An 18928-nucleotide genomic window follows, 5' to 3' on the forward strand; every position below is an offset into this window, starting at 1 on the left:
TCAATTAAAATATAAATTTAATTTATTTCTATATATATATATAAAAATTAAAAAAATTTTTTTAATAAAAAATAAATTTCATGTACGCACATGCATTGAAATCTCCATGAAAATTTATCAGTAACCTCATTTTTAAAAATAAAATTTCAATTGCTATTGATTTTAAAGAAAATAATCATGAACGTGTCTAATCTCAATTTAAATTTAAATATTTGTTTCTTTTCTTTAAACAATAAGATAATTTTCCATAGTATAAATATTTAAAAAGTATTCCATCAGTAATAAATAACAAAAAATTACAATAACAAGGAAATAAAAGTGAAAAAATAAAAACCATAAGTGAATTGATTACGAAATTTAAATACGTGCGTGTAAATTTTAAGAATATATTTTGTTGTTACTTGTTAATAAATACTTCTGAGTAAAGTAAACAATAACGGTGTTATTAAATCGGTGAAACCGCGCCTTTAAAACTTTTCTTCGAATGAATAAAAAAAGTAAATAAATAAATAATAATTTTTGAAAATGATTAAAAAAAAATGTTAGCAATGTGGCATTTGTTTAAGATGTCTGGGTTTAAATTTATTAACTTATTGGGAACTCATGTGTACAAATAGCAATGTATATGTGTATTACACACACAAGTAAATTGCATCTTGGATAATTATTGCGATATACCCTTTCACGTTTTCTTGTACGCGACCGCATTTTATCATCCAGCCGTCTACTTTATAAGTGCATTTAGTTACTTTTGCTTACTTCTATATTATTTTTATTTTTATTTGCCTGGAGATAGATTTAGTGGAATTCTATTACAGTCATATCAAGTTAATATGACACAATTTAATTAGTAAGACTTTTAAAATTTAAAAAAAAAATAATTAGTAATATCATTTAAGAAATAGATTATTTTGAAATTAAAATTACGCCGCGAATTTTGAATATATCGAAAAAATCAATCAGACCATTTTTGTAGCTTTTTAAATTCTCTGTAAAAAAGGTCTCTGTAACTTTTTTCCTAAACTTTATATTTCGCGCTCTAGAAGCTTTAGAAGTAATTTTTTTGAACAAAGTAATTCAGGAAATTATTAAACGAGTTTAAATTCAAAATTGTGGCTTAAATACTGAAAATAAAAAAAAATCATATTAACATTTTTTGTAGCTCTGTAAATTATCTTCACAAAAGATATATATGATTTTTTTCCAAAAATTGATATTTTAAGCTCAAGAGGCTTCCAAAGCGATCACGAGAAATTTACTGAAAATTGACGTCAAAAATTTTCGGTAAATTTTTTACAAAATAAGTTCCCAGACAATATTTTTAGATGTACAATTATTTGTAATCATCAGTAAACTGCAATTTGTATCACTCAGCAACGACCGATTTGGTTACACGAATAAATTTAAAAAATTTGAAAAATTAGCTTCACTTATATTTAGACATGAATTGACGGCAAAAAATTTTCGGTCAACTTTTCCAGAATAATTTTCCAGACAAAATAAAGTTAGCGCGGGAATTTTCAAATTCAAAAAAATGACCGCTGATACATTGATGTCAACTGTCATCATAAAATTTCTCTGTCTTACATCACTAATTTTAACACATTATTGATGTTTTTAGGTTACAGATTGAGGGTAATTATTATTTATTTATTTTTTTACTCAATTACTTCATTGACTCTTTAATTCACAGTTTGTATACCGATTATGACCTTGCTAAATTCCTAGCGAACCACGTGCTGAAAGTCTGATCCGTCTATCAAACATCTTTTCATATATATCTATATAAATATATAAACATACATATCTATATATTTTATTCAAACATCTCAAATGCTAACTACATAAATATATTCTATAGCAATCACATAATGATCTCGTAATTACTGCTATTATCATAAAAAAAAAAAATAATAATATAATTATCATCACTCTCGCGCCATGACAACGCACCATATTAAAAAAATTAATTTTTTATTAATCTCAATAGAAAAATTAAATAAAAAAAAATTTCCCGCAGTTTTTTAAGTTTCACTTTCACATAAAACGTTAGTGATTCATGAAAAACATTACTGATTATTATTAGATTATAGTAATTCAATAGTAATACAACTGATGTTGATTATTGTAGCGTAAAAAAAAAAGTTAATCTGTTTATGACATATATGATATGAGTATACTATAGAAGAGTATTATATGCATGATACATTGAGCAATTACCGTGTCAGATGTGTACTCATGCGTATCGTATAATTTTAATACTGAAAAATATATCAAATAGCTAACGATACTTTAATATTTTTCTATGCGTGGGATACTGGACATTTAGTTAAATTTATGTTTCATATATTTCAGATGTATGTGGGATCTTTTGTTATTATTATTATTTTTTTTATGTATAAATGAGTGCAGGTAATGGATATATTTATATATTTTTGTGTTTAAGCGCAGCAAACGTGAAAGCAAGTTCAATATTGGATTGAGAACTTTTACTTGAAATTGCCTGAGGTGTAGATCGGATTCTGTGTCGAGTACGCCAAGGACACGGCATAAAAAAAATAATTGATGTATGTAATGATATTAATTATTATTATCGTTTAATAGGGACAAGTGCAATAGGTTTAATTTGAGGGCACAGGGGACAAGAGAAAAAATTGAGTAAAAGTTATTTTTTTTTTTAAAGGAAATTTGAATGATTCTGAAGTCAGGAGACAGTCAACAATTTTCGGATTTTTTTTTTTAATTAATCAATTACAAAAAAAAAAAACTGAAAATATGCACATGTAGAAAATTAAAAAAACTACAAGTGCAATTTTTTAAATATTTTTTTTTCTTGTAATTTATCATTTTTAAACAAATTCAAAAATTATTAGACTTTGGCTAATTTCAATTTTATGAAAAATTTTGTGTTTTAAATTGAAGTTAAAAATTTTCTTAAGACTAGAAAAAATTTCTTGGGTCAAATTTAAATTTTTTGCGCCAAATCCTTATTTTTTGTATGTAGGAGACTGACCAATTAAAATTAATTAGTGAGTAATTAATTATTGTAATTTTTATTTATTTTTGAAAAATTCATAATTTTTATTTGAAAATTTTTAAAATATTTTTAATAAAAAGAAAATGATTTTTTCCAGAGTAAGGTAATAATTTTGGGAATTCCCTTTTTGACCCAGCCTCTTATGAGTGACAAATTAAAAATTTTGACGATTAAAAAAAAGGTTAATAATTTTAATAATAGAATAAATATAAGATCTAATAATAAAAGTTATTAAATATGAGCTGTACGTTAACAAAAGTTTATTGAACGCAAATTAAGTGGAAAGCCCGTGCTTGTATAATTGACTCTCACGTCGGTTAAGTTTATTTGCAAATTATCAACGACATAAGAGTTTATGAATATTAATAAGCCATAAGTAAAGTCGACAGGAATTTATTTAAAATTGATGGCTCAAATAATATTTTTATTTTTTTATTTCTAAATTATTCGAACAGGAATACGTGACTACGAATTAGGGAATTCCTGACTCGGAATCTAATAATAAATATCGAGTGAAAAATATAAAAAAATAACGACAAGGTGTCATGGGTTTTATATATTACTTTGTCAGTCTGTTTGTCTACCTGTTGCTTCTTTATATATTTTAAATATATGTGAGGGCATGAAAAGTATCAGAACCCATATTAGTCTCAGTTTAATGTACGAAGAATAAATATTAATATTTCAAGTTCAATAGTATTTTAGTATTTTTAAGTGAAAATTTTTTTTTTAACAAAACCGTAAATGAGTTGAATAAATATAAAATTTATAAAATACTTGCAAGATAGCAAAGATATTAAAGTGACCACCTGTGCCTCGGGGTGGACCACTTTCACATTTTTTCACCTTCTGTGGTTCCAGTTCGACTTCTTCCGCTTCGCTAATTTTAACTCTATACCGATTGGATATACGCGATGGTATTTGAATTTTTAAAAGTGAAAACAAACACGTCTCTTTGAATACTGCTGCTAATGTTATTCAAATAAAATCAGCAACTTTTTTTTTTACAAAAAAAAAAAAGCATTGAAATTTCTATTTTTTTTTAAATTTAATAAACATATTTATTATGACTTATTGATATTTTTATATTGATAATAAATGACAAAATAAATTTGATTTATTTACGAAGAATTCACGATCCTGCAGTTAGCACACAACTCAAAATTTTCGATTTTGTTTTTTCTACACTTCAATTTAAAAAAAAAAACAAATAAAAAAATGCACATGTAGAAAATTAAAAAAACTATCAGTGCAATTTTTTTAAATATTTTTTTTTCAAATTTATCCTTTTTAAAAAAATTCAAAATTTATTAGACGGCTAATTTCTGTGATACTGAAATTAGCCGACGTCTAATAATTTTCAAATTTTTTTAAAAATGATAAATTATAAAAAAAAAATATTTAAAAAAATTGCACCTGTAGTTTTTTTAATTTTCTACATGTGCATTTTTTTATTATTTTTTTTTTTCTAATTGATTTGTTTGAAAAAAAAATCCAAAAATGTTCGATTGTCTGCTAACTTCAGGATCATAAAAATTCAATTTAATTTTTGTCACTAATTTTTTTTTAAATATTTCAATTAATTCAAGTTTTTAAAATTTTTTATTTTTTATTTAAACAAATAAATTTTCAATCGAATGATTTTTTCATTCATGAAAATCCGCGTTGATTTATCAACTGAAAATCAATCATAAGTCTTTAAATATTCAAATTACATAAAAAAAGTACTGGACCAATTTTTTAGTAAATGAAATTTTCTACAAGAAAGGTCTGAAGGTCAAAATTGATAAATTAAAAATTTCACAAGTTACAGTCATTTGAAATATTATTATAAATTATGATATTTTTTTTTTTTCACTTATAGAGGCAGTAATTGGTGATCATAATTATTATTAGTATAATTAATTATGATCATTATACATTCTATTGAAATATAAACATGTTTAGAAGTATTATAAATTAATGATCAAGTGAATAGGGCGATTGTTGCGGTGATGGTTGTAACACGAGTAATAAGCGACCTTTACGTAAGTTGCATAAGTTTGAATTAAAGGATTAAAAATAGTGACGAAAAATAAGTTTGGTTGGATTTAAATATTATTTTTATATTGCTGTGTCATGGTATTTAATAATAACAACATCAATAAAAATTTTAATAATAATAATGAATATTTCTTTGAATAAAATGTCAGAATTTTTGATGATATTGAAGTTAACCGACGTCCAATTATTTTTTAACTTTTTTTAAAAATAATAAATTATAAAAAAAAAATATTTTGAAAAATTGCACCTGTAGTTTTTTTAATTTTCTACATGTGCATTTTTTTATTTTTATTTTTTGTAATTGTTTTTAAAAAAAAAAAACAATCCAAAAATTTTTAAACGTCTACCATCTTCGGAATCAGACTACGACCGTCAGCAGATAATTAAAAATTGTAGAAATTTTTTTTCAACAAAACTAAAAAATGCACATGTAGAAAATTAAAAAATCTACATGTGCAATTTTTTAATTATTTTTTTTTTAAACTTATTGTTTTTATAAAAATTCAAAAATTATTAGACGTTGGCTAACCAGTATCATTAATAATTTTTAATTTTTTTTAAAAACGACACTGTAAATTTGTAGTTTGAAAAAAAAAAAAAAAATTCAAAAATTGCACCCATAGCTTTTTTAATTTTTTACATGTGCATTTTTTCTATTTATTTTTTTTTCTAATTGATTTGTTAAAAAAAAAAAATCCAAAAATTTATAGATGACTAACTTCAGCATTTGATAATTTGTGACTAAAAAATCAAAGCAGAACAAAAATTTAAATCATATAAAAAAAAAAAAAATAAAATAAAATAAAATACAATGTAAATAAATAAATAAAATATTTAGTTCGCTCTCGCTATTAACTTGGGTGCGATGGAATGCAATAGCGGGACGGTTAAATTTCTCCGGTGCAGCTTTTCACGAATAGAAAGGTGGATTAGAGTTTCTTCGGAGCATTATACAGTATGGCATTAACGTGAGTTTAGATACTTCTTTAACCGTTTAATTATTTCGTTAATAAATATTTAAATATTGTAACCACACAACTAACCATTAAAAAAAATCAAATTAACTCAAGCTCATTACCTCTAATTAAAGTTAATCATTAATTAATATTAATTAAAAAAATAAAACTAAAATATCGGTCACCGCTTAAATAACCGGAAGTTCACATGACCGACTTTGGAGATAAATTTTTAAAAATTGTACGCTTCGTCGTTGAATAAAATTCAAATAATGGTTTAATTTCTCGTATTTTTTTTTAAATTTTTTAATTGATTGGAATTTTGTAATTTTAATAATTTAATTAACATGGTTGCCAAAATAATTATTTATTGAGTTGTAATTATGGTACGCACTGAGTTAAATAAAATTTTGAGAAAGGGAAAACATACACTTTCTCCGCGTGTCCAAGACCGTTGATGTCGACCCACATACCGAATCATCGTACGTAGCATTTATATACTCGTCCTCCAAGGATGAAAGATGCTGTTTTATATATATATACATATATATATATATATATATATATATATATATATTATGTGTAAGACATTTTTAAAGTGAACAAGACTTTTGAGTTCTTTTACTGCCACCAAAAAATAATTTAACTAAAGAAAATAATAATAATATTTAAAGAATCAAGGTCACTCTCACGATCTTTTCACCTTCGTACAGTTAAGGAAGTATAAAAAAATCTACTGTTATCAAATATTCATTAAAATATCAATAGATGTATTTTTATGGGTGGCATAAAAATAAAAAGTAATTTGTATTTAAATTTAAAATTTCAAAATTGCCGCCATAAAATAATAAAATAGCGTTATTGACCCTTTGAACATGGAGATCGGGCGCGGAATCTGCGAATTGTTTTATACGATAGCGACCTTCAAATTGTGGACAGCAAACGATTTTTAAAATTAAGAGAGAATAGTAATAATAAATATGAATTTAAAAATTTTTTTCAAGGCTAGGAAACCGCAATTTATGTGAAAGTAAACAAAAGAGACTAAATGATTAATAACTACGAGTATTTTAAATATTAAATTAATGAAAGTAAAATATTTACTTTGATATTTATTAAATTTATTTGTTTAATTAATTATTGATATTAATAATTATAGGCAAGTATTTATTTAAAATATTAATATATTATATTAGATATTCAACTTTTACCCTGGATATCTCACATTTGGGTATCGGGGACACGCGTTGTGATTTTGTATCTTATTATATATATATAAATATATGTATATATATGTTTGAATATGACACACCTCTTTACACCTTATACAACATCAGAGAACGTCAGGTGCATTGTCATTTTAAAAAATTAATTAAATTTAAAGAAGATTAATTACAACTCATTAATTAATTCAAAAATAATCAATCATTTTTTTTTTAAGAAAAGTTAAAAATAATTCAAATGTTTAAAAATAATTAATGGAGATAAAAACGATAATTAGCTTTAAAAAATTGTTTGTTAAATTTTTTAAAAATGTTTATAAATAAAAAAAAATAACGGAAATAAGTTTACAAAATATTTTGACGTAGCCGATAAATTAAGCGATGGGAAAAATGAACAAATGCTCATACGTTTAAACGATAATTTAATGGAATTTTTTAAAAATTTACATTGTCTTGAAAGTAAATTATTTTTATTTTATTTTTCAGATAAAAATCTAATCTAGAGTTTAAAAGAAAACAATAGGATGTTCAGTAGAGAGAACGTAAAAATGAATGAGGTCAAACTTGAGTTCTTTGACGCTAAACTCGACCTTACTTGCTTACTTAGTTATATTACTTATACTTTTAAATTATGGTAGTAGATACTAGTACTATTATTATATAGTGAGTAAAGTAATGATATTGGTGTATGTAGTACGGGAGGATTTACGTTTCGCTTTCGACGGAGCGAAAGCTCGAACGTTCGTTGCACTTAACTTGTATTTAATTCACGACACAGTAATAAATGTTTATATGTATATAAATATGTCTCTGTGACGTACGATAAGATGCAACCGTGAAACATGATGCACAGACAATTAGATGCCAAAAGACATATTTACATGATCTCGCAATGTTCCATTCTACCGATAATATATGTATATATTTTGTCATTACTTACGAAATAATTCAACATCTTTGACAAAGACATTGTCCATTTAAATAAATAAAGATTATTGTTTTTTTAAAATTATTACTTTTAAGTTTTAAATTTTTTAAAAATTTTGATTTTGATAAATTTTTTATGATACTGAAATTAGCAGACGTCTAATAATTTTTTTACTTTTTTGAAAATGATTAGGAAGCAAATTTTTGCCTTAATTTTGAAATGAGTGGTTCAAATGTTTGATATTACGGCGAAAATACTGGTCTCATAAAAAAATTTTTCAAACAAAAGTTGTAGGAAATTTAATTTTGAAGAAAAAATGTGTCTTATAATTTTCTTTTACGACCAGTATTTTCACCGTAATTCAAAAATTAAGATTTATAATCAATTTTCAAATTTTTGTTAATTATTAGAACCTTAATTTTTAAATTACGGCTTTTTTATTAGTCTGGAGAAAAAATTATAAAAGACATTCTTTTTATAAAATCAAATTTTGAACAAATTTTAATTGAAAAATTTTTTCACACGACCAATATTTTCGCCGTAATATCAAAAATTTGACACCATTATTTACGAATTATTATTTTTAAATTAAGGCAAAAATTTTGGCCCTAAAAATGGTAAATTATAAAAAAAAAAAAATAATTTTAAAAATTGCACTTATAGATTTTTTAATTTTCTACATGTGCATTTTTTTTGTTTTTTAAATTGATTTGTTGAAACAAAAAATCGAAAATAGTTCATTGATTAAAATAAAAATTAAACGTATAAATTTTATTAATTAATAATAAAGAAATCAATCAATTTGTCTATTTTTAATTTTATAAGCACGATAAAAAAAATAATAAATTAAACCTAAAATTAAGTGGGAAAAAGACGTAATTATAAGAATTATTTTTAAATTTAATAATAAATGATAGATGGGAAAAAAAAATAGTGACAGTGACAAGTAAATATTAAGTGAGATTTGATAAAATATTTTGATTTAATAAATAAAATAATTAAATTTGGTCATTAATAATGCTGTCAATGACATAAAAGTGTTTACTAAATATTTAAAGAATGTAATTTTAATTTTAAATAACCGATTGGAAAAAATAACTTTATATCTAGTATGTAATGGATAAAATTGTGCAAGTAGACATATCGCAAGCGAAAAAAAAAAGAGAAAGATACTGGTTTTACTTGACTATACTATCATATAATACGTTTATTTTATTTGTAATAATTAATAAAGCCTTAAATTAATTTACTAAATGAAGATTTAAATATTTTTTTTTGCTGTAAATATAGAAAAAAGAAAAAATTAGTTAAGAAAATTTCAAATTTGATAATAGAATAAAGATGATACTGAATTCAGACGTCTAATAATTTTTGAATTTTTTTTTAAATGTTAAATTATAAAAAAACAAAATATTTGAAAAATTGCACCTGTAGCTTTTTTAATTTTGGATAAATGCATTTTTTAGTTTTTTTTTTTTTTTTTCGTAATTGATCTGTTGAAAAAAAAATAAAAAAATTCTTAATTGTCTGCTAACTTCAGGATTATAAAAAAAGTTTGAATTATTTTGGAGTAGAAAAAAAATTTTTTAAGATTTCGAATTTTGCTATAAAAAAAAAATATGAGTATGAATGTAGCAGACATCAGACAAATTTAAAAATTATAAATGAATAGAGTAAATAATTAATAAAATAAAATTGTAAAAAAATGGGCATTTAAAAAATTAAAAAATTAATAAGTGCATTTTTTGTAAATATTTTTTTTTTAATTATTTCCTTTATATTTATAATTTAAAATTTGTCTGATGTTTGCTACATTTACTTTTGTAAAATAACATGACAATAAAGTTAGCAGACATTTATCAATATTTGGATTTTTTTTAACAGAAAAATATTTTGAAAAATTGCACGTACAGTTTATCAAATTTTCTACATGTGTATTTTTTTAGAAATATTTTTTTTTATTATTTATCTGTTAAAAAAATTTATATAAATTTCAAATGCCTGCTAACTTTAATGTCATTAAAAAAAACATGAATTATATTGGAGTAAAAAAAAATAAGATAGAAAATTAGTTAATAAGATTTCAAATTGAGTAATTGAAAAAAAAAAAAAAAAAAATCACAGAAGATAAAATTTCTTGATTGGTATCTAGGACACTTGGGTACTTAATCAATCGTTATAAATCCCTATATGTTCATCATCATTCAGCAGTTATAACTAAAAATAGATAAGTGAAACTATAAAAATTGATGTAAGGGAAAATGATGATCTAAACTAGTCGACCTTGTAATTAACCTTGAAAACTTTCTTACAACCAAATTAGAATTTAAGTTAAAAAGTTAAGTTAAAATAAAATATCTAGACAATGGGATTGTTGTTGTAATAAAGTAGCTAATGACTATATTTATTGTTAACAATAGAGTTTATTTTAGTGGAGTGAATCTATTAATCAAGTCACAGTGTAAGGAGTCTAACAATGAATGCAAAAAGTTTGTGAAAAGTTTGTATGCTAATTTTATAGATTTTTTATTGATTTATAATCATCAATTCAGCTACTTAATGATTTATTTATTTCACGTTTTGCTTCGAGAGATGACAGAACAATGAGATTGGATTATAAATATTCAATATTTACCAATTGAGAAATTTTTTCCGCATTCGTCACTATTATTATTATTATTTCTTTTATCATGATTGATAGCAACAAAAATTTTGTTGTTTTTTCATGAAATATCAAAAAATTTTAAACAAAAAAATTCAGAAATAAAATTCTTTATCTTGGATTTTAAATTTTTTGTCAAATATTTTTTTTTTTCAAAATTATTTGTTATATATTAGATCGAGTGTAAATTTTATTTATTTTAAATTTAAAAATTCATATCTCAATTTTTGGTTGTGTGAAGTTTTCAGATTTTTTTTTCAACAACGCGATTACAAAAAAAAAAAACTAAAAATATGCACATGTAGAAAATTTAAAAAACTATAAGTGCAATTTTTTTGAATATTTAATTTTTTATAATTTATCATTTTAAAAAAAATTCAAAAATTAAATTATCGTCACGAAAATTTATTGGTTTAAAATAAAAAAATATTTTCAGGCGGTCCCATAAAAAAAGGCCATTTAAATCCTAGTTTCTCATTTTAATCATTTAAAACAAAATCTCAGGTAAAACATCATGCGGATCGAATGATTAAAATTAAAATATGCAATTCAATAAGACGTTAAGAATAAAATGAAGAAAAATAAAATAAAATAAAATCGTACCGCATTCCTGATCGTAACAGCGCGTTTTTATTAAGTTATTCGAATGCGTATAGAATCACGATGTACACAAGTGCGTCAATCAATTGTCTAGTCTTGTGGGTTCTTTGATGTCCATCAAATAATATACAAACTACAAATACTAAACATTGAAAGATCGAAAGTGGATTTGAATATTATTTAAATCCTAGTACCCACTGGCCACTACCCGTTTGAATATTTTAATTACGCTCGTAAAATTAAGATAATAAAAATATAATTGTGGATAATTACACTTTCAGACGATTGATAATTAAGTTTATAATAAAAAAAAGGAAAAATTTATTTATTTATTTATAATAACAAATGTAAGATTCACGGTGAGAGTGTTCGTGTTTGATGCGATAAATAAGGCATAAAAGATGGTGAGATCTTGAGAAAAATATATCGGATACTTAAATGAATGTATATATATATTTTTTTGAGTTTACGTTGTTTATATAAAATAAAATGTACGGTAATGCTGACAAAGAGTAAATAAGTGCGAAGAAAAGAATAAATCGTAATCGAGTATGAGAAAGTCAAGAGCGAGTCTTTATATTTTTATATTTATATATATATATATATATATATATATTGAAGGATCCGCCAGTTAGCCTACTTATTTATTGTCAGACAAATTCATTTTTAAAAAAAATTGCTTATCAACATTATTATTTTCAAATTAAGATAATTTTTTTTTCGATTTGAGTTAAAAAAAAAAATTGACTAAATGGTCAAAATAAAAATGCAAATTAGATTGCGTATTTACATGATTAAAATAATTAAAATAATATTTAGCCAAATATACTTATATAATTTAAAATCTACAATATATATATATGTATTTATAAACTATTACGTTAGTGTAATAATAATTTATTTCGAAGACGAGTAACATTTTCGGTTGCCATTTCAAAATCGCCCACTTTCCAACTTGTCATAACTTTCATTTTTTTCTTACAGCTCAATATATATACACATATATATTTATATATAAAAGTAATAAAATGAAACATCAATAACATAATCAGTTATTCTAATTACTTGTTAAAAAATATATTAATTTTGAATCAATATTTGAATTTTGAATTTTCGCGCGCAATAAACTTGCGATCTTCAAATCAAAAGATCAAATTTGTTTATTATTTTTGACAATTAATAATTATTGTAATAAAAAAAAAGCTGATTTTTTGTTAAATTTTTGAATTTGAAATTTAAAAAAATTACTCATAATTTATTTTTTAAAATTAATTATATTTTTCACGTATATTTATATAAAATAAATACACACATGTAATAATCACAAATGTCTATCGAGTTTTCACCTAAAAAAAAAATCGTATGACTTTCACGTGCTAGAAAACGTCGTGATTTCACGTGGCTCTCATTTAATTCCGCGAATAACATTTAAATATATATGTATAAAGAATATATTTATAAATAAATAAATAAACAAACAAATATACATATATTTTTATATACACATAGAATAAATAGCAAATATAAAAGGATAAATTTTTGCAGATAAAATTCAAATTTAAAAAAAAAATTCCCGCGCGATTTAAATTCTTATCATTCTTCTAGTGTCAATGCAACCCGCTCTAAAATTATTAACCTGTTATGTAATATCAAATAAAATGCACATATATATTTGTATATATATATATATATATATACATGTATATCAATGTAGAATTTTTCAAAAGCCATTAAAATCCTTAAATTCTTATGTAATTTAAATAAAAAAAAATCTAAGGACATAATTTTATTATAATTTAAAATATAAATGTTTTGCATGACAAAAGGTTAAGTCACGAGTAGTAAAACACTAGGTTATGTCAACCGAAAAAAAAAAAAATAATAAATAATAATAATAATAATTTTGAAAAAAATAGTAATCGAATAAAAAAAAAGTTAACAAATAATTATTCACTTAAAAAACTTTCACAACAAATTTAAATACGTCAATAAAATAATTGACAAGTTATTAAAATAAATTAACATTTAAAAATCATTACGTAAAAAGTAAGTAAGTACTTTTATAATTTAAAAAAATAAGATGGGTATATTTTTAAAAAAATATTAAATAACTTACCCGACATGATTGAACTAGATTAATAGGATGTTGCACTTGTTGGTGTAATTTGTTAACACCTGTTGTGGTAATTTTCCTGGTGCGAAAGTGGACAAAACGTCCAGACTGTTGACACAATTTTTCGACCCGAGCACAGAGCCGACCCGAAGAACCCGCAATACACGCCATAACACGTACACGCGTATCTATGTATCAACAATAAATAAAAAACACGTTGTCTGGTAGAACAACGTCCCGAGTAATGAGAACTTTCAAACTTACTCTCGAGAGTATAACCATCACCGTCTTTCCCCACCTTTTATTCATCAAAAACCTATTCCCCCACTTTATTTTAAATACTACCTCTATCCTCTACCCTCAACTTCACTCTAAAGCACTGACAGTCATACAGACATCGCAATTTAAACCTGCAAGTTCAAAAATAACATTTTTTAAATTCAAATTTTACAAAATTCCCGCGATTTTTTAAATTAAAATTTTTATTTATGGCAAATTAAATTGCAATGATAATTAAATTTATAGAAACCTTTTTGTTGTCCTGGTGATGATCTAGAAGATGATTTTTAATTTCTCGACGATGATGATGTCAATTTTTTAGTGGCTTCTAATAATAATTGTCTTGATTATCAAGATAATTGACCTGGTTTAAGAAAAAGTGAAGGTGTCGCAGGTCTAGGTCGTGGATGACAGCACCAGGGTGCCCTAGATAGAAAAATAATTTAGAGCTGATAATTACATTTAAATTTTAGTGGTTATATAGCTTCCGATTGTCTCACTGTTTATTTAAACTGCTGCGATGGAGATGCTGATGTCGTTGTGGCTTGTGCTGCTGGTGTGACAATTTTTTTTTCATTGATGAAATTGAGGATGAGGAATAACCGCGAGCTGGTACACAATCGCACGCAATCACTCAACACACGAGTACGAACTAAAAAAAATTATTCGCAATCAGCTGGTTTCATTTTGAGCGGGTGCTGACATCTACGTGCAGATAGGAAAAGTATCTCGAGTACTTTGTGCTGAGATCTGAGATAATTTTTGGATTTTAGATTTCGAACTTCGCATTTTGAGATTTTGATATGGCGAAAAATATTTTGAATAGATTAAATTTTGCATTGTATAGATTTGAACAGACACTGGGATATTTATTTGGAACACAATTTCCACCAGGTGATATATTTTATTTTTTTAAATATATATTAGTGATATTTTTAGACCGGATAACCTAAATGAGCTTTAGTTCATATTTTAAAATTTAAAATATTAAAATTTTTTTTTTATAAAATTTATTAGAAGATTCTATTGATTTTTTTATGAGTGTGAATGTAGCAGACATCAAATAAATTTAAACTTATTAATAAACAAACTTAATGATTAATAAAATAAAATTTTTAAAAAATACGCACTTAAAAAATTTTAAACTTAATTATAGATTTAAAAAATACTCAGTTGTTATCAATTAGGAGTTAAACCTGAATTTAATATCAACTGTAAGTCATTTTTTTAAAAATTTATATCTGGCGAAACTGTCTTTGTTTAAATTAACAGGGGTCTAAACTTTTTTCTCTGTCGCTTAAATTTTTTTGTGATCCTGAAGTCACCAGAAGATTTAAAATTTTGGATTTTTTTTTTTCAACAAAATAATTAAAAAAACAATTAAAAAAAAAAAATGCACGTGTAGAAAATGAAAAAATCTGTCGGTGCAATTTTTTAAAAATATTTTATTGGTTTGAAGAAAATCCAAAAATTTGTAGACATCGGCTAACTTTAGATTCATAATTTTTCTTTAATTAATTATTTAAATTTTAATACGGTCATTAAGATTAAAAGTCATTGAATATTTTAAAAAAGTAGGGTCCTGTCTGAAAATGGCCTTAAAATTGAATAATCAATTAATTAAAACAGTGGCATTAAAAATTTTAAACAATATTATAAAGTAAAAATATTTTCAGCATTATGTACACTAGAACTTAATTCCATTGAAAGTAAAGCCTCAACTCAGAGCTCAAGATCACTCACAGATATTCTGAGAGATGGAATACTTTGGGCAGTACCAAAAAGTCGGCGTACTATAGAGAAACGTATGAAGAGAAAATATGGACACGTTAAATACCATTGGAAGCCTTTTGTTCAAAAGACAAATATACTCGCATGTGTGACATGTGGGCATGATCACGAGGCCGATAAATTGTGTCGTAAGTATATATTAATTAAATTAATTTTTTTTTTAAATTAATTTAATTAATAATATTAATTATCCGTTAATGATCTAGAGCATTGTTACAACAAAGTTAAATTAGTGACGAAAGATATGCAAGAAACGATCATAAAAACTCTAGGCCTCGAACCCGTTGAGAAAGAAGTCGTGGTTTTATTTGAAGGCGAGAAAGAAAATAAAAATTCGCAATTTTGGAAAGGCCAGCGTATTGTCGAGTTGCCTAAACCAAGACCCGCTTGGTTTCATTCAAATCTCTTGCAACCAACCACTCAGGAGCCTTCTGAAAGCACCGAAGTAAAACCTACTGAATTAGCATAAGCAATTATTGTATATTGTATCAGCGATTTTTAATTAAATCTTTATTTAAAATCATTACAAATGAATTTTACTATCCTTTGATAGTTGCATTAAAAAAAAATACTTACTTTAATTAAAATAACATATACACGTAATGAGCAATCAGGAATACGTGACTGTCACCTAGGGTGAGAGTAATTCGTACTCATTTGAAAGATCCGGTGAAAAATGACTGAGAACGTGCTCGTGGAAGGTCTGAAATGGGATCGTCTGTTCGAAGTACGATCCACACATGGGACAAATGTTATCTAATGACCCGGGAGTTTTATTAGTAACTTGCTCGGGTTTCTCGGGATGCAAAGCTTCTGGTGGAAGACTCGTTTGTGTTGATCCGTGCTCGCGCAGACTGTCGTCTGAATCAAATTGCGTACCAGTTTGACATACTTTTTTGCTTACTGTAACATTAATTATTAATTACTAATTACATTATATTATAATTCATGATAATTAATTATTTCTCTGTATTATTAAAAACTATCGAATGTTTTGCTAATTAATGATAATTATAATTATAAATTGATATTAAAATTATTATAAATTTTGAGAAAATTATGACTTTTTAAAAAAATTAATATTACAGAGCAATCATAGATTTAAAGTCCTGTAGTATTTAAAATTTACAAAATTTTGATATGCTTGACGGTTGAAAATTATTTAAAATTTTTAAAAAGGGGCACTCTATCCCCTTAAAGCGAAATTTAAGTGAACAGCTCATAGTATTTCGATTATTAATAATTTTTGTAAAGTATCAATATAAATAAAAAAAAAATCGATTATTAATTAATAAAAAATATAAATAAAAATCGATATCAAGCATTAAGTCTGCAGTAAATGTATGTGTATAAAATTTGTGTGCATGCAGCATGATAAAATTTATTTTTATTTATGTTTTTTATTAATTAATAATTGATTTTTTTTGTTATATATATTGATACTATTCGTAATCATTACATTAAAATTTGTTCACTTGGATTTAATTTTAATTAGTACACTTGATAATTTATATATTTATAAATTTAATGGTAATTCCCTTTTATTTGTAAAAAATTTATTCTAAATTAAAATTTTCCCGGGTATCTGATGGGCGTCTCACTCCCCTGGGGTCGCGAGTCCGAACACACCATCAAAGTTTTAAATATTTGAATTTAAAAAATAAAAAATATACCTTTTTTAATTTTACATAAATTGTGATAAATATTTTCCAATTTTAATTTCTGCTGTACTAAATTATTTTTAGTTTGATACAATTTATTTTCGTATTGTTTCAATTGTTGCAACGAATCATTATTATCATCTGGATAAGCAAATCCAACACTTCTTAATTTTATATCCGCACCATTTTGTAGTGCAAGCATCTTTAAAAAAAATAATTTAATCAATCAATAGTCAATTCATAATCACATTAATTAATTATAAACATTGTCAGATAATTAACCTCAGTATACTGATGCTCTAGCTCAGATTTTTCTAACATAATACTATTGATAAGCCTCAGAGAAATTTCTTCGAGACTGACGTCTTTGTTGTCGAGATCAAAATTCAAAGGATTATCGTCGCTAGCCTTTGGAAGACTAGCCGGAACATCTTTAATACTGCAGACAACCAAATTGTCGATTGGTTGATTCGCTTGCTGGTTCTGCTTCAGCGTATCCGATATTTTTATCAATTTATTGCCGAGACTTTTGTTGGTTCTTGTTAATCGCGTCAATCTATTCCAGAGCTGACGGTTTTCCGCGGCTACCATCAACACATGATGAGTCAATTGTGATTTTTCTTTCGTTAGTTCTTCAATTTTTTCCTTAAGAAAATTAAAGTAAATTTAACTTTACATGTGAAAAAAATTTCGACATGTCAAGCTTTTAAATTTGAGACAGCACGAATGTAACTGACAGTCGTCAATTTTTTAAATTTAAAAATAAATAAATAAAATGTAAGAATAAAAATTTAAAAATGCGTATTCAAATAAATGTAAGATCCACACGCGCATTTTTTAAAATTTCATTTTAATAAATTAATAAATGTGTTTAAAATTTATAAATTGTCTGTCTGCTACATTCACTCACAGAAAAATTTAAATAATTACCTGTAGTTTTTGAATTGTTGATGGATTGTCATCAGGAATAACCATCTCACAAGACAATTCTTTGCCTTTTTCAATTCTTAATTTAATATTTTCCTCTTCAACAGCAGCAAGACGATTCTCCAGCTGATGACAACGTTCCTGCATCGTCTGAAATGCTATTTGTAATGCTCGTTGGGCACCAACTATTTCGTCTTCATTATCAGTCATCATGACAGTTTATTTTTATAAAATAAATTAAATTTTTGAATTATTTATTTATATACTTTATTAATTCACCTGTAAATATATAAGTATAAATTTATACAAACAATACAAACTAAGTCATTGTTAATTGGAGGTTAGTTTTAAATTACGTCTCTAACAATTTTACCCATCAGCAAAAGATGTATTTTAAATAAACTTTTAAATTGATGCATTTATTTCATATAAATTACGAAAATACTAATGAATAAATTAATAAATAATTTAAAATTATTCATTTATTATTGTGACGTTTTTATAAATTACATTTCATATTTGTTTTTTTTTTCAACAATATTTAGTTAAATGTCAATGTCATGTCAAAATAAATAAATAAAAAGTATGGACGGTAACTTCTGATGATAATGTAGGGAATAAATGAATTTGAATTTCGCGCCGTTGGCGCTACTGCGCGTTGCTGTATTCAACGCTCATCTTTTTGCTAAAGTGGAGGTGGGAGAATGA

The 18928-nt window shown here is 24.5% G+C and overlaps 3 protein-coding genes across 3 annotated transcripts in view; 1 reads left to right on the forward strand and 2 right to left on the reverse strand.

The window, feature by feature from the left end:
- LOC103579348 (all trans-polyprenyl-diphosphate synthase PDSS1) overlaps positions 1-14489 on the reverse strand; it is a 30006-nt gene extending 15517 nt beyond the window's left edge. Inside the window, exons 1-3 of the mRNA XM_014444662.2 lie at positions 14342-14489; positions 14092-14267; positions 13566-13972 (exon numbers count right to left, since the gene is read on the reverse strand). Of these exons, the coding sequence (XP_014300148.1) occupies positions 13566-13733 (168 nt within the window). The 5' untranslated portion in view covers positions 13734-13972; positions 14092-14267; positions 14342-14489. The remainder of the gene's footprint in view (positions 1-13565; positions 13973-14091; positions 14268-14341) is intronic.
- A 58-nt stretch (positions 14490-14547) lies between these two features.
- On the forward strand, positions 14548-16180 carry LOC103579349 (39S ribosomal protein L32, mitochondrial). Its single transcript, XM_008560707.3, has 3 exons — positions 14548-14735; positions 15518-15760; positions 15839-16180. The coding sequence occupies exons 1-3, from the start codon at positions 14645-14647 to the stop codon at positions 16099-16101; spliced, it is 597 nt and encodes a 198-aa protein (XP_008558929.1). The 5' UTR covers positions 14548-14644; the 3' UTR covers positions 16102-16180.
- On the reverse strand, positions 16172-18761 carry LOC103579350 (protein spindle-F). The gene is made up of 5 exons (XM_008560708.3): positions 18586-18761; positions 18224-18499; positions 17576-17938; positions 17306-17495; positions 16172-16535 (listed from the first exon to the last, which is right to left on the reverse strand). The coding sequence occupies exons 2-5, from the start codon at positions 18431-18433 to the stop codon at positions 16264-16266; spliced, it is 1035 nt and encodes a 344-aa protein (XP_008558930.1). The 5' UTR covers positions 18434-18499; positions 18586-18761; the 3' UTR covers positions 16172-16263.
- Positions 18762-18928: the final 167 nt, after the last annotated feature.

The sequence above is a fragment of the Microplitis demolitor genome, chromosome 5 (assembly GCF_026212275.2).
Source record: "Microplitis demolitor isolate Queensland-Clemson2020A chromosome 5, iyMicDemo2.1a, whole genome shotgun sequence".
Classification (NCBI taxonomy): domain Eukaryota; kingdom Metazoa; phylum Arthropoda; class Insecta; order Hymenoptera; family Braconidae; genus Microplitis; species Microplitis demolitor.

Bases quoted from the DNA above. Each gene is read 5' to 3' on its own strand.
- LOC103579350 (XM_008560708.3), bottom strand. From the start codon at position 18,433: ATGATGACTGATAATGAAGACGAAATAGTTGGTGCCCAACGAGCATTA. The intron at 17,496-17,575 runs GTTAATTATCTG...TTTTTTTTAAAG, and splicing joins TAGAGCATCAGTATACTGAG to ATGCTTGCACTACAAAATGG. The intron at 16,536-17,305 runs GTATATTTTTTA...TTAATGTTACAG, and splicing joins TTTATGTAAAATTAAAAAAG to TAAGCAAAAAAGTATGTCAA.
- LOC103579349 (XM_008560707.3), top strand. From the start codon at position 14,645: ATGGCGAAAAATATTTTGAATAGATTAAATTTTGCATTGTATAGATTT. The intron at 14,736-15,517 runs GTGATATATTTT...AAATATTTTCAG, and splicing joins TGGAACACAATTTCCACCAG to CATTATGTACACTAGAACTT. The intron at 15,761-15,838 runs GTAAGTATATAT...TTAATGATCTAG, and splicing joins CGAGGCCGATAAATTGTGTC to AGCATTGTTACAACAAAGTT.